At 31.2% G+C, this 15,342-nt stretch overlaps 2 protein-coding genes across 2 annotated transcripts; both read right to left on the minus strand.

Moving 5' to 3' along the window:
• Positions 1 to 907: 907 nt before the first annotated feature.
• On the minus strand, positions 908 to 2,595 carry LOC114374126 (isoflavone 4'-O-methyltransferase-like). The gene is made up of 2 exons (XM_028331727.1): positions 1,732 to 2,595; positions 908 to 1,362 (listed from the first exon to the last, which is right to left on the minus strand). Exons 1-2 carry the CDS (start codon positions 2,524 to 2,526, stop codon positions 1,060 to 1,062), a joined length of 1,098 nt encoding a protein of 365 aa, XP_028187528.1. The 5' UTR covers positions 2,527 to 2,595; the 3' UTR covers positions 908 to 1,059.
• Positions 2,596 to 9,296: 6,701 nt separating this feature from the next.
• On the minus strand, positions 9,297 to 11,379 carry LOC114374486 (2-hydroxyisoflavanone synthase). Its single transcript, XM_028332131.1, has 2 exons — positions 10,346 to 11,379; positions 9,297 to 10,209 (listed from the first exon to the last, which is right to left on the minus strand). Exons 1-2 carry the CDS (start codon positions 11,240 to 11,242, stop codon positions 9,541 to 9,543), a joined length of 1,566 nt encoding a protein of 521 aa, XP_028187932.1. The 5' UTR covers positions 11,243 to 11,379; the 3' UTR covers positions 9,297 to 9,540.
• Between the last annotated feature and the right edge of the window lie 3,963 nt (positions 11,380 to 15,342).

Consider the following 15,342-nt stretch of genomic DNA (forward strand, 5'->3'; position numbering starts at 1 on the left):
TTAAACAAAGAGTGGTTAAAATTCGTAAAAATATATTCTAACATATTCAAATAAACAAGGTATAAATATGTTGCAAGTATTTTAATGTAAAATAATATTTTTAGTATTTTTTTTCACTTAATTAGTCGCTACTTTTCTTTTTACAACGAACATATATGTAATGCGTGATTGCCTAGGGGATTTTATACGGCGGACGTTGTTCTAAACATTTTTTTTTAACTGATACGTTGTTCTAAACACTTTTTTTTTACTGATACGTTGTTCTAAACACTTTTTTTTTACTGATACGTTGTTCTAAACACTTTTTTTTTACTGATACGTTGTTCTAAACTTTCCACGTCTAAATCTAAATTTACGTAAAGCTATATGGAGTGGCTTCCATATGAGGAATGGAGTATCGCATCACAGAATTCAATCCAAGCATACTAGTAAATTAAAAGTTTTGAAAAAAAATCAATAAATTTTCATTACGTATAGTTTAAATATAACGTAGTAGAGTTCATACTGAAATGTTGTCAATTGTGAGAGGATCACATCACACTCGGTAAACTATTTTCATTTCTGTAATTCCTTAAAACATTGTTTTGAAACCTTGGAATTAAAATTGAACTTTCCGAGCAATTAGGATAACTGCATAAGCTTATTTTTCATTCCTTTGGGTTTTGAGAGGGAAACCGAATATTTTCCCCACTTGGTAACAATATAAGCTTGGGAATTAAATTCAATCTTAATACTCTTTTTATATCATTTTATTTTTCATTTTGGTTTTATTTTTCCTGTCATTTTACAAGATCAATAAATTAAAGTATTAAATATTTTTCTATTATACTCTTAATTATTTATTGTTAAGTGGGAAAAAAGGTATGAGTTTGAGATAATTGAATCAATATAAAAGACAAAAGAAATATTGAAAATATCATATAATATTTTTTAATATAAAGTCTAATTATTTTTATTTATATTGTATCGAAGCTTTAAACATAAAAGAACAGATTAGGAAAATGCTTTAACAAGATGAAACCGTAGTACACAACGATTACAACAGCTTCTAATAATAAATTAAGGATAAACTTCAATGAGAGATTTGAATCCACATATGGGAATAATTTTGTAGTTGCTGAATCCTGCCTCGTAAATTAGTTTCTCCCACTCTTTCTTTTCTCTTTCTTTTCCATTAAACATAGTCAACATCACTAAATCATAGTCTAGCTTCAATTCAGTCATTTCGCGATCATCACCTACTTCATCAATTGCTATGTCTATAATTATAACCTTTCCTTCTTTCCCTTTCCCTGAAATAGCTTCTTTGCAGTTCTTCAATATCTTCACAGAGAGTTCATCGTTCCAATCATGCAGAACCCACTGCAACACAATTGAGAATTCCAACTCTAAGTAATATATTCACACAAAAATTAAATTAATATCCATCTTAATTTATTTTTACTTTTATACAAGGCTAATTTTCTTTTCGTTCAAATGGGTATGAATTGTAATCACAGTATAGGTTTTGCACCATCCTTAACACCGTAATTAAAGTTTTTTTGGTTCTTCAGTCGGATTTCCAATTATCTTCACAAGAATATATTCTTTAAAAATCAAATATAGATCCTCTCCTTACAAACTTAGAGTGTAACTACACACATTGTTGACAACAAACTTTTTTTAAAACCATGTTTATATCCTAATTCCTAGACTAGAAAAAATGGAAAAATTAATTAAATCAAATTATACCTTGAGTAAAACTGCATCGGCAGAGGGGATGGACTTGAACATATCTCCACCAACAAAGTTCAAATTTTCGTTTCCAGTTAAATTAGCCACAACCTGTGGTTGGTCAAACACAGTGCATTTCAAGTGAGGGAAGGTTTCACTGATGAGTCTTGTGACAACACCAGTTCCACCACCCACATCGACGAGGGAACCCAATCCCTCGAACACATGCTTGCATTCCTCGAGTGCAAGTTTGAACACCTTAGAATCTGCAGCCATGGCATCTTGAAACATACCCAGCGTGTCAGATTCAGTGGTTTTGTTGAGAAAGTCCCAGAAACTCTCCCCAGTTGCACTCTCATACAGTGTCAGTTCCTTATCCTCACTGAACCATTTCTTGGAGGAATGCCACATGTCAAGGGAGCTCGAATGAAGAGCTCCCTTCACAATAGGCGCCAAACATATTGACTTGTTTCTTATTAGAAGCTTCGAAGGAGGAGTAAGAGCATACGCTATTTCTTCTCCTCCTTCTACACCGTTCTTTGACGGCAATATTGTTTTTGCAAAGAACCCATTGTGCGTTAAAAGGCGGAGAAAGCGTTGGAGGACACTCACTTTTGAAGGGTGCAATTTGAGAGCTGAGGATAACTCGGAAATAGTCATGGGTTTTCCGTGGCTATGGATTACGTCTGCTATGCCTAATTCCATAGCAGACTTAAGAGCCATGGAACTCACAAAGTTGTATACGTGTTTGTACAAATGAATTTGAGCATGATGCAGTTCACTCTCTTCAGTGCTGTTGCCACAGAAAACCATTTTTTTTTTCTCTTGTTTTTTCTTTTGAACTAAATAGTTGAGTGAGTGGTTTTCGAAGGATATATGGATGTGTGTAAAGTGTGAAGTGGTGTTGGGGTTTTATAGGTTTCAATTCATGTGCAGTACAGAAGCTATAAGGAAAATAAATAAATAAATAAACTAAAAGTTTCTAAGAGCATGCATGGCCTTAGTACTTGGGCAGGGTAGGTGAGACAATTGGGGTAGGTCTGGCTGGGTGAGCGTGCTTGCACTCTTTCACCATCTGTCAACATTTGATTTTTACACCACTGATTGATTTTGTAAAACTATACATCTTTGAACTTTCTAGTAATGAAAGGTGGGGAGAGTGGTGTGTCTCATTGGAATTGACCATCAAAATATTCCGTTTTTGGTTGTGTGGAATTAGTCAATTAGTGAACCTTTTTTTGTTATTGGATGCAAATCAAACTAACAAGATTAATCAAGTTTAGGTTAGGTCAGTCAAGTTTGAAAAGCTTAAATGTTTTTTTTAGAATTGCAAATAGTAAATAAATGTAAAAAATATATAAATAAAAATATTACATTATTAAGTTGAGTTATTAGGTTTGTGAGTTTAAAAATTAAGAAATCTTACTTAAACCAAAATCATTTTTGTTTGAACGAGTCAAATCACGTTTAATGCAAATAACTCAACTTAAAATTCAAAATAATATATTTGAATTCTATCAGATTTGATTGGATTCACAAGCAATCGAAACCTCTAAAGACCCGTACATCTTGAAGAGGGTAAAATGAATGAGAAAATAATATGAAAACAAAGAAAAATACTACTTTCCATCATAACTTTTCAATGTATATATAATTTTGTCGTCATTCTTCTCCTCATACAAATTTATATAACGTTATTTGTTTTCTCTTTCTTTTTTCATAAACTTAATCACTTCCAGAATCTGTTTGGTAGTAATAAAATAAAAAATAAATGGGAAATCTGGGTTAATTATTTGGTAGAAGGGAAATAGGGAAAAGAAAAAAACAAAAAAAAAAGTGAGAGCTACATATTTTTATTTCTTCACAAAAAAACTATGCAGAAATAAACAGTGCATGCACTGTGTATTTGGCCTCTAATAGTGATTTTTAGCATTTTCTGATTGTAAAAAAAAAAGAAAATAAAAGTTATATTAAATTTTTTACAAAATCATTTAATCACAACCTACATTTGTATTAAGTTTATTTACTTTTTTAAATAATTATCTTAAAACAATTCAAACGATGATTTGTGATCAAGTAAGAGTGTAAAATTTAGTACATAGACATTAAACTATTAAAAATATTAGAAACAAATATTAAAAAAAAGTTCCTTTTAAAAAAAGAATATTATCTATAAAAGAATATATTTTTTTCTCTTTCTGAATTTGTAATTTTAATAAATTTTAACCAATTAAAGAAAATGTGTTCCTAACAAATATTAGGTCCCTGAATTTCTATTGTTTTTTTAATTTGATGTCGATGATTATATTAAAAGTTTTACAGAATCATTCAATCATAATCTACATCTATATTAAGTTTATTTACTTTTTCTAAATAATTATCTCAAAACAATTGAAACAATAATTTTTAATTAAATAACAGTGTAAAATTTAATACATAGACATTAAATTATTAAAAATATTAGAAACAAATATTAAAAAAAGTTCCTTTTAAAAAAAGAATATTATCTATAAAAAGAATATATTTTTTTCTTTCCTATTTCTTTTGTACTTCTCGAAAAAAAAAACACCGTAGAAAACATTCTATTTCTGACTATTTCCATATACTTTTTTCTTTCTTCCCAATTTTTATTAATTTTATTTCTTTCTCTCCTACTAAAAATCGTAATGGTAAATTTAAAGTGCAAGTTAGTGTACCACATGCTTCTTGCACCTTCTAAATATACATTTAGATTAAATTAATTAATTTGTAGGTCACACATTATATTTAATTTTTTCTCTCTCTGAATTTGTAATTTTAATAAATTTTAACCAATTAAAGAAAATATATTCCTAACAAATACTCTTCTCTTTTTAATTAGGTCCCTGAATTTCTATTGTTTTTTTAATTTGATGCCGATGGTTAAATCCATTAACAATACAGAGCCCGTTAAAAAATAAAAAAATAATATTCAAGGATGCAATTGAAAAAATAATTGATGGACCTAATTGAATTTTTTTTTAAAAAAACTTGAAGGACATACTAAATGATTGAGATTCATGGTTCTCTTCTCAAAGCCTATGTAGATTACTTCTAACAACCACTGGTAGATATGATGTGCTCCTAAGTCTTGAGTCAATGAGTCAACTCCAGAGCATCTCGGCCGCCGCATGCTTTTCTTTGAATAGAATTTCCAGTTTCCACCACAACTCACTCTTTTGAAATTTTATCACGCATTGCTGTTGTAGTCAATCAAACATGAATTTGTGGCCTAGCTAATAGGTTCCAAAGATTGGTTTCATAATATTTGACTATAAGAATATCTTGTTTTTAGGATCAAACCAAAGTAATGGAATACTTGAAATACTATTCTTGTATTTTTTATAATTAAATATAAAGAATTGTAATTAAAATATAAAAATAAAAAAGTATATAATATTTTTTAAAAGCAAAGAGTATAGAATATTAAAATAAACTTAGTATATAATATATTTTTTCTTTGATTACAGTGTCGTATTTTAAAAGTTGTAAAATTATTTTTTTTACTAACAGATATTAATTATTAATTATTTATTAACAGAAAAATGGAAATTACATTTTTTTTCTCTTCCTTTTCTGTCTACCACGTACATCTCACTCAACTGGCACAGAGTTTTATGAATAACATTTATTTATTTGTTTTACGTAGATTCGCCGATGCTTATAATTGTCATCATATAGAGGAAGTTGGATTGGCAGTGGCGCATGGCACACCACGTTCACATATCTTTCGCTTTCAAGTTTCAGCGGTCCATGGATCCCCGAAAACGTACATAACGTGAATAGAGGCAAAATCGAAACTTCATTCTTTCTAGAGGTGTGAAAACGGGTTAGCCTAACACACATGGGCTGACCTACAAAAGGTTGAATTAAAAATGGGTTAGACCAGTTCGGCTTACTTTTGTTATAAGAATGCTTATCATCTCACATGCCAATCTACAAAGATTTGAATAGCGTTCTTGACCGTCCTTCCAATAACTCAAAATATCCAACTTAGGAAAAAACTTTGACTCGAACGGTGTCTCAGTCAAATAAAAATCTAATTCAGACTTGTCATTGACATTAACATTTTTGGCTCACATAATTGATATATTCCGATGACAATATAAAAGAAAAATTAAATTAAATAAATTGAATCATAAAATAATTAAATAATTAAACAAAAGAAAAAACTAGCATTATATGCATCATCCATCTCTTGATTTTCTTTTATACTGAAATACCACGTTCACATATCTTTCGCTTTCAAGTTTCAGCAGTCCATGGATCCCCGAAAACGTACATAACGTGAATAGAGGCAAATCCGAAACTCCATTCTTCTTTTTCCTTTTAATTTTTAATAATTAAAAATAAAAACAAAAATCAATCATGGGTGAATAATAAAGGCATAAAGAGAACATTTAAATTATGAGAAAATATTAGAAAGTAGAATAGTTTTATATTTTTAATAAATATTATAAAAATGTAATTATTTAACATTTAATTTTTTCAAGTGTGTTGTTGGACTGTATAATTAATTTGAAGGCACGCACGCACCATCATATTTCCTGGGAAAAAATCTGACGCCCTTCGCATCCAATTGTAATTTGAAGCGAGAAGATTAGATGGAGACAAGGAAGAAAAGGCAAACTTCTAATGGATACCATTAAAAAACTCAAGTTTGTTATCTCTATCTTCTCTAGACAAATTTTAAAGCCAACATAGAAAAAAGGTTTACAAAAATTAGAAGAAAAATATTCTGATATGGAGAAAGAGACAATGAAAATAGAGCGAGCAACGGTAACTATCTTAGTTTGCTTTTGGTGAATGATGTGTGATTATTTTTTCTTATTTTTTAATCTTTTTTATCACTATTTTAATTATTAATTAGTCTTAATTGTCAAATTAATTATGCAGTTTTATCATTTGTGTGTACTTGACTAATTTTGTGTTTTTAGTTTGATTTCATGAAAATTATAAGCAATTGGGCTTGGATCAAGAATTGGACTGAACCGGCTTAGACATGAAGATAACAGACAATTTTATTTTATCAAATCTTATTTTATCCAGATTTTATTTCATCTAGGACTTGAGAGACCTAAAATAAATTTAAGGATGAGACATTTTATTTACTCATAAAATAGTTTAGTAAAATTATCATTATTTTATTTAAAATTAATTTTTTTTCGGACTTTTCAGAATTAGAATGGAATCAGAAGAGAATAAAGAGAATAGAAATAAAAGAAAAACTTTTGGATTTCTTTAACTATTAACTATTAAATCTCTTTTTTCTAAATAAAGTTATGATATTGATGAAGAGTTATTGTTCATTAATTGTTACTTATGGTACTAATAAAAAGATTAACAGTTACTTATAATATTTTAATTAAAATATATTTTCAAATATAATTTTACAATAAATTTTTTGAGGTATATTAGTACTAAAAAAAAAGTTAGGACCTCTTTTTTGGGAGGTCTAAAACCCTTGCTTGAGCCTTAAACCGACCCTGGAGCAACATATGATTGTCTGTCTCACTATCATTCAAGGTTATGTAAGCAAAATCTATTAAAAAACAAAGAAAGTGGAAGAGAAATTAACAACACGCATTTGAGATAGGTTTGAAGACCCACTTTAGTAAATAGAACTTAAAGAAAAAAAAAATCCACAATTGCAATATTTAAGAGACCAATCAAATAATATATTTGTTTAGACATACGTAATTAATTGTTCTTGATTGAATTATTTCTTTGGTTTGATTAATATTTTGCATATAACAAAAAGTTGAAATAAAGACAAAAGTAATTGTTTTTTAAAATTAAATCAAATTAAAGATTTTTGTAAATGTATGAATACATGATTTTGATGATGCCAAAGAAGAATCAAGCAAGGTTGCTTCAAAGGACAAACATTGTTTCAAGATTAATACAAGGTTGTTTCAACAAACAAAGCATTGCTTCAGGAAGATCAAGCCCTGCCTGGTAATCGATTACCAGACGACAATTATGAAAAACAACTTTTAAAAAGGGTTTTGAATTTAAATTTTTAATCATGTAATCGATTACCAGATGTTTGTAATCAATTACCAGCAACGACACTTCAGAAAACACATTAAAAAGTCATGACCTTTCAAAATATAACTGTGTAATTGATCACCAGAAACCTGTGATCGATTACCAGTGAATAATTTAAGAAAAAAGTTTTTTGAAAAGACAGATCTCTTCAAACCATTTTGAAAAGGCACGAAGGGCCTATATATATGTGTGTCTGATTTAAAAAAGCAAGAGAGATATTCCAAGAGAACTTCATTGTCAAATGCTTCTAAACAACTTTTGGGCAAACACTTGCAAACCTATTGAGAGTTCATCTAGAAACTTCATATTGTATTATCCACCCTAAAGGAGAGAAATCTTTATGTTCTTCTCAGAAAGTCAATTGTAATCAAGAGACTGGTTGTCTCTTGAATTGTGAGTTTCCTGAACAGAAGGGAAAGGGATTCCTTGGGTGTTCAGAAGTTGTAAAAAGAATTTTTAAAAGATAGTGGAAAATTTCAAGTGGGTTGCTTGTGAACTGGACTGGACGTAGGCACGGGAAGTGGCCGAGGAACCAGTATAAATAAAGTTTGCAATTCTCTCTTCCCTTATGTCATTTATGTTATTGCAATCAATTTTGTCTTGCATGTTTAAAGAACATTATTAAATTGATTGCTTTCTTCTGCATTTTGAATCTATCATTTAGGAGGGGGTTAAAAGTTTGTTAGTGGGAATTGTAAGACTTAATTCACCCTCGTGTCTTAAGTTATTGAGGCCACTTGTCCAACAAGTGGTATCAGAGCAGGTTTCTTATCTAAAGTTTAAAAACTTCAAGAATAAATATGGTTTCATCTAACTTTCCATTTCGAGAGAAATTCTATTAATAGGCCTTTTGTTTTCAATGGCGAGGGTTATCACTATTGAAAAACTCGAATGCAGATTTTTATAGAAGCAATAGATTTAAATATATGGGAAGTCATTGAAATTGGTCCCTTCATTCCTAAAATGGTAGTGGGAAATGCAACTATAGAAAAAAGTAGAGGAGAATAAGATGATGATTTCAGATTTTGTGAAGAGATTCGATAAGTTTCTGAGAAACAAAAGAAATCAAAGGAAATCCAATGAAGAAATCAAAGGAAATTCAATAGTTATGTTCTTCCCTGAAGCCACGCGTACGATTTCTTTTCATATTATTTATTTACAAAAATAAATTAAGACAAACAAAGCAATGGGACCATGGTGATATTTACATATCATAGAGCTGTGATGGAGCCCGTGATCTGCCAAACAATATGGTTTTGGGACTGATTTAGTAGCTTGGTAAATTACAAAGTTGTTTTTGTTGTTTTTAAATTAGTGCAGCTTGCTTGTATTTTTGTATAGGCTTCATTTGGGCACCAATCTTTGTACTGCAATAGCAATTTTCAATAACTTATTTTGGAGGATAGAAAGTTTTACAAAATTAAAATTATTTGAATCTTATCTAGAATCCAACCACGATACAGGACAGATGGAATGAATTACTCATCTTATAAATTGAAAATGAAATATTGAAATTGGGATAAATGATGTGGCAACTCAAAATTAATATAAGGATTGATAGTTTATAGTAGATGATGTGATTCAAAAAAAAAAAAGATTGCCTTAGGTAGCAAACGAAGACAAATGGGAGATGATACAATGTGCATGGAAGGGCTTATATACTTCATAAAAAGTAGATGAATGAGACCTTATTGAAATGATGATTATCAACACACAAAAAGTAAATATTACATATGATGATGATGACGATGATCTTAATTAAGAAAGGAGTTTAGATGCAACGCCGATCCTTGCAAGTGGAACACAGACAAGACTATGTGCCCTTGGAACAGTGAGGCCGGCTCTCTCTTCCATGCTAACTTTGGCGTCACCACCCTTCAATATCTGTCCTTGTGGACCCAGCACTTGCAAGTCGAAGCACTGAATAAGAGATGCAAGAAGTGTTGCCATTCCCGAAGTAGCCAGATTGACTCCAGGGCACATTCTCCTCCCAGACCCAAATGGGAGAAGTTGAAAATGTTGTCCCCTAAGATCAAGAGGCCCTGCTTCCCCTTCAGCCCCTGTCTCTAGGAACCTCTCAGGACGGAACTCCGATGGTCTGTCCCAGTATTTGGGGTCTCTTCCTACTTGCCATACATTGAAGAGAATCAATGCTCCCTCTGGGATCACATATCCATTAATCTCACACTCTTCTGTGCACTTTCTTTTGACCACTGGGAGTGGCGGGTGCATGCGGAATGTCTCCTTCACGATTGCTCTAATGTAAGGAAGGTTTTGAGTGTCAACTTCGTCCACAAGTCTGTCCTTTCCCACAACACTGTAGACCTCCTCACGAGCCTTTTCCAACACCTTAGGATTGTTGATGAGTTCTGCCAATGCCCACTCTGTTGCCACCGCTGTGGAGTCTGTTCCTGCCGAGAAAAAGTCCTGCACATACACAATATCGATTAAGAATGCGTACCGTTAATTAATTGCCACCACATGAATATATAAATGTCAATTCTCGATCTCTTGTTAACAAAATACTGCATATTTCGATCAATGAATGAAGCAGGAAACTCACGACAACAAGACCCTTGATGTGGTCCTTGGTGATTTTGATCTCCATGGTCTCATCCTCAGCGAATTCAAGCAAAGTGTCAAGGAAAACCCCGCTGACCTCACCCTCAACAACCTCTCCGTTCTTTCTCCTCCTCACGATCTCACGGCGCTTCTTGATGACCCTTTCAACGACAGGGTCGAACTTGTTCAAGATGTCGTCGATCCTCTTCTCATACTTTCCAACCTTGAGATGCTTCAATGGCCAGATGAAGTCAGTGAGGCTGTATTCGCCAAAGATCTTAAGAACCTCGCGAGCGATGTCTCTGATCTCCTCAGCCTCGCCGAGCATCATCATGGAGATGGTGCTGTTGGTCCATTTCAGAAGCTCCTCGGTCAAGTCAAGGGGCTTCTGTGCCTCTGCGCCTTGGGCCATAACCCTAAGGAACTTGCGGATCTGTTGGGTCCTCAAAGGCCTCAACTTGTTTACAGTGGTGGCGTTGAGAAGGTCGTTCATGATGAGCTTCCTCACGAACTTCCAGTAAGGTCCGAAGGGAACCATGGCCACTGAGCTATCATAGGTGAGGCGTCTTATGGCTGAGGTTTGGAACCTTGTGTTGAAGGAAGTTGCCTCGTGCGTTTGGAGGAAGAGCTTGAACAATTCTGGTGTGGAGGCAACAACGGTTGGCATGGAGCCAAAGTAGAGAGAGAATAAGGGACCATGTTTTTTGGAGAGGTCGATGAGTGCGTAGTGGAGAAGTTTGTCTTTTAAGAGATGAAGGTGTCCTATGAAGGGAAGACGAGGCTTTGGGCTTGGTGGGTTTGGGAGATGGCGAAGTGCTTTTGATTTTGCAGTGGGTGTGGGACGCAAGTGCAGAAACAGAGCCAAAACCAATAAACCAAGTGCAAGTTCAAGCAACATCGTGTTCTCGTCCTTGGTTTGTTTGATCTTTGCTTTTGTGAGGCTAATTTTCCAAGCTCTTGGCCTGAGGAAACAACCTTCTAAGATTCCAATTTATAAGCATCTACTCCACCATACTCTACTTATGGGGAATTTTGTTGTTGTATTCAATTCAATTCTTGTGGGCCTACCACCCTTTTTATCATGTTAAAATTGTTATTCTTCCTATTAAAGAGGACATTAAGGAACAAGAAAATATATTAAGAGTGACAAATGAATCAATAATTAAATGCAGATGTTTCCATATTTTACTTAACAAAATGGTCCAAAACTCAAAAAGTACTGTAGTTGTTTGTTTTTTCAGTCAAAAAAATAAATAAAAGATTTTAAGATGGCGATTGTTTTCAACTTGTCTTCTTCACCTACTAGGTACACTTCTTTGGTACATGTACTATACTCTGGTCTAAGATCGGCTGCGCCTTTTCTTTTTTTCGATTTTCAATTTGGAATGCTACTCGTTCGTGACCCAGCCTCGGTCAAATAAATGAAATGTTGTCGCGTCTTGATCGCTGCCATCATATTTTTTTATTATTATGATTTAGTATCATCATAATTAGAATTTTCATCAAATATTTTTATAAGTTTTAATTCTTTAGATTCATTATGAGATTGGTTTTTCATCAGAATTTAATCCTACTTAAAATTATGGTTTTAGAATTTTCATCAAATATTTTTATTCTTTAAATTTACTATGAGATTATTCGGCCAACTATATTCGAAAATATAATGAATAACGGAAAATCTATGTATCATCTATTACGTTTCTTTTATTTGCAATTGAGCTCAATAGGCGGGCGCCTCAGTCAAAGAAATGTGTTGACAACTAGCATGTCATAATATGATTGACACCTAATTTTATCTCTTACCAGGTAGTTAAGAATTTAATTTTATCTTGTAAAAAATGATTTAGGTTTTCAATATATTTTAGGTCTAAATTTAATTAAATTTAGACTTGCATCAGCAAAAAAATTAGAGTCAAATATATTTTAGGTTTTCAATAAAAAAAATTGTAATTGGTGACTGATATATTACAAATTTTGTTTTGGTTCTCTTTGCCTGTTAAAATAATGACGTTAATGTCAGTATAAAAGTTTAAAACGCGCTTTGTAGCGGGTAAAAAATTATTAGTATTAATTAAAAAAATAAATTATAATTTCCGACGGTTTTTAAAAATTAATTAAAAAACATATATTTGGGTTTTGTCTTTTCCTTCGATTGTCACTGCATCTGGGCAACTTCTTACTAGTACCACCTTTAACAAACGCTGCTATTGGCATTTTTTGAAAATAAAGGCATTGATATCCACCTACTCTCAACTCAAGCATTACTTGGCCAGTTATTACACTTTTTTTATTATTCGGTCATTATACATTTAAATTTGACAACTTTCACATTCAAAAGTTAAAATTATTTTAGTGGGGTTGGTTCGAAATTCAAACACCTGACAATAATTGGTGTGAATTGGGGAATTTTATTTTGAGAATTGCAAATGTTCCCCTTTGTACAAAAATAATGTGTAAGTGGTTTAATTCATGTAAAATATTTTTATATAGATGTATTTAATGAAATTAATTTAACTTATTACCGCATTATATTAATATAATTCGATAAAAAAAATTAAATCTTATTTAACATCTATGTAAAATTATTTAATTGATTATATATGTATATATATGGATAAACTTTTTTGATTATAAGATGAATTTCTTTAAAAAAAATATCTCTTTTATCTAAATGATGATACCTCATTTAATAAATTCTTTTAACATCTTTTTATTTATTAATGTAAATAATAATACAATATAATGCTATTTCAATTTTTTATATAATATAAACTTTTAAGTGATTGTGAGGATTATAAACAAGGATGAATTTATCGTTAATCAATAAAGACTTTCATACAGTGATGGAATTATTACAAATATTAATAATTTTTTATATATATTTTTAGTTTATTTCATTGAATAATTTCTTAAAAAAATAGTAGGAGAATTTAGAATATCCAAATGATAACCCAAAATAAGAAAGTAGACAGCACCAAGCGAAGTAGATGGGAGAAAGCCCCCGACCTACCCTCCATCTTATATTAATAATTTCCTAACATTGTCAAGATATGAGTTCCGGAACCGGCTGCTCTGCGAAATGATAATGACAAATTCTTTTTCTATACTTTTCTATATAGAATGTTAAAAACCTCGGTTGACTAAACTGCTGTGTTCAACTTTGAACGTCCACGTGCTCCTTCTAAGAGTAGTGGCATTACTACTACTTATTAAAAATAGAATAATAATCCTGTAAAGAATCTTTATTTCAAAATAATATTTACCCGATGAAATTATTAAATATTTAGGGGTGTATTGGATTAAGATTTCAAAGGATTTTAAAAGACTTTTTTTATGATTAAAAAGTCTTGTGATATTCAATCAAGACTTTTATAAAATATAAACAAATCTTGTGGTATTCAATTAAGACAATAAAGATTTTTTTTTCAGGGCAACAAAATCTGTTGGTATTCAATTGAGATTTCTTACCACTTTTAAAATGTCTTTTGGTATTCAAAAGTAAATAGATTTTGATGGATTCTTTTGTGGAATGGATTTTGAGAGACTTTTTAGTTAGAAATACACATAAAATACTCCTCCAACAATCTCACCCAAACCCTTGAGACTTTTCATAATCTTCCAAAGATTTTTTCTTCTCCTGCCGAACAAGACACAAACCACTACCAGGTTCATTCTCTTACAACTTTTCAATCAATTTTACCTATTTTTTTAATGGCAATCGATAGTCAATATTGTTCATACTATATGTATATTACGCAAATCAAAAGAAAAGGGTGCTGTATATGCTTCAAGATTTCGTATTCATATTGTTTTCAACGTCCAGGCAATAAATATGCATCAAAAGAATGGCAATTGATATGCATCAAGATTTCATATTGCTTTTTTTTTAGTACTGTATATGCAAATCAAAATAAAAAACTTTTTTTTTCTGTTTCTTCAACTTGTTTTTTTACAACGTCCATTATTATTATTATTATTTTCTTGTGTTATTATTAAAATGTTAATTATTAATGTGTTATTATTATTTTTTTGACAGCGTGTTATTATTATTATTATTGTGTTAATAATTTTTTAATTGTTATTGTGTTATTATTATTGTTATTTTGTTAATAGTTTTTTTTTAAATGATTTTATGATATATGAGTATTATTTTTATGGAAAATGCTAACATGTGCCCTTAAGACACTTGTTAGTGTATTATGTATAGAAATTTTGTATTGAAAGTTGTGCAATTTACTTTTTTAAAAGTCAAAAATTGTTGTTTTTAAGACATAGTTACTATTGGAAGTATCCTTAACATGTGCCCTAAGTGCGCATGTTAGCATGACCCTTATTTTATTATTAGGTAGTTTTTTTATTGGTTTTTCTATTGAATTGTATATTATTCGGGATATAGTCACTATACTTTTGACAATTAGGAAACAATAACTATTTTTGTCAAATAACTAGTTTCTTATATATATGGAAAGATTACTTAAAGGTGAGCTAAGTTCATAATCTTTTAAATATATTAATAGTTATAAATTTAGTAAATTATGATATTTGTAGTATATTAACAATGATTTTTTTTTTTTAGTCCCACCCAAGTCACAGCAAACTTCGAGGAAAAAGTATGGTTGATTATGAGTATTTGAAGATCGTTGTTGGGGGTGGAGTTTCTAGCGGGAATAATTCTATATCAGTCGATCCAGATGATACTGATGCAACAACTTTTGAGCCAGAAAATAGAACTGTTGGGATAGAAGAATTTTCATATGATCCTAATAGTGATACATTCATAACACCAAATAACTATGAACAAGCATATCAGCCTCCATCACCAAACCAACCAAGTCCACCATCCCACCCCCCTTTAGATTCAGAGGTTCCCATAGAAAAACAAAACTGTCACAAGCGAAGGAGATCCGAGTATGGAGGGAGTTCAAGCGCTGTTGGGATCAACAATCAAGGCAACGTTTTGGAAAATCTTTCTGTTGGCATTGGGACTATTGCTGTGAA

Source organism: Glycine soja, chromosome 11 (assembly GCF_004193775.1).
Source record: "Glycine soja cultivar W05 chromosome 11, ASM419377v2, whole genome shotgun sequence".
Lineage (NCBI taxonomy): Eukaryota > Viridiplantae > Streptophyta > Magnoliopsida > Fabales > Fabaceae > Glycine > Glycine soja.

Coding starts and splice junctions, on each gene's coding strand:
- LOC114374486 (XM_028332131.1), bottom strand. CDS start 11,242: ATGTTGCTTGAACTTGCACTTGGTTTATTGGTTTTGGCTCTGTTTCTG. Junction 10,210..10,345: donor ACATCAAGGGTCTTGTTGTC/GTGAGTTTCCTG, acceptor GTGTATGTGCAG/GACTTTTTCTCGGCAGGAAC.
- LOC114374126 (XM_028331727.1), bottom strand. CDS start 2,526: ATGGTTTTCTGTGGCAACAGCACTGAAGAGAGTGAACTGCATCATGCT. Junction 1,363..1,731: donor CCGATGCAGTTTTACTCAAG/GTATAATTTGAT, acceptor ATTGTGTTGCAG/TGGGTTCTGCATGATTGGAA.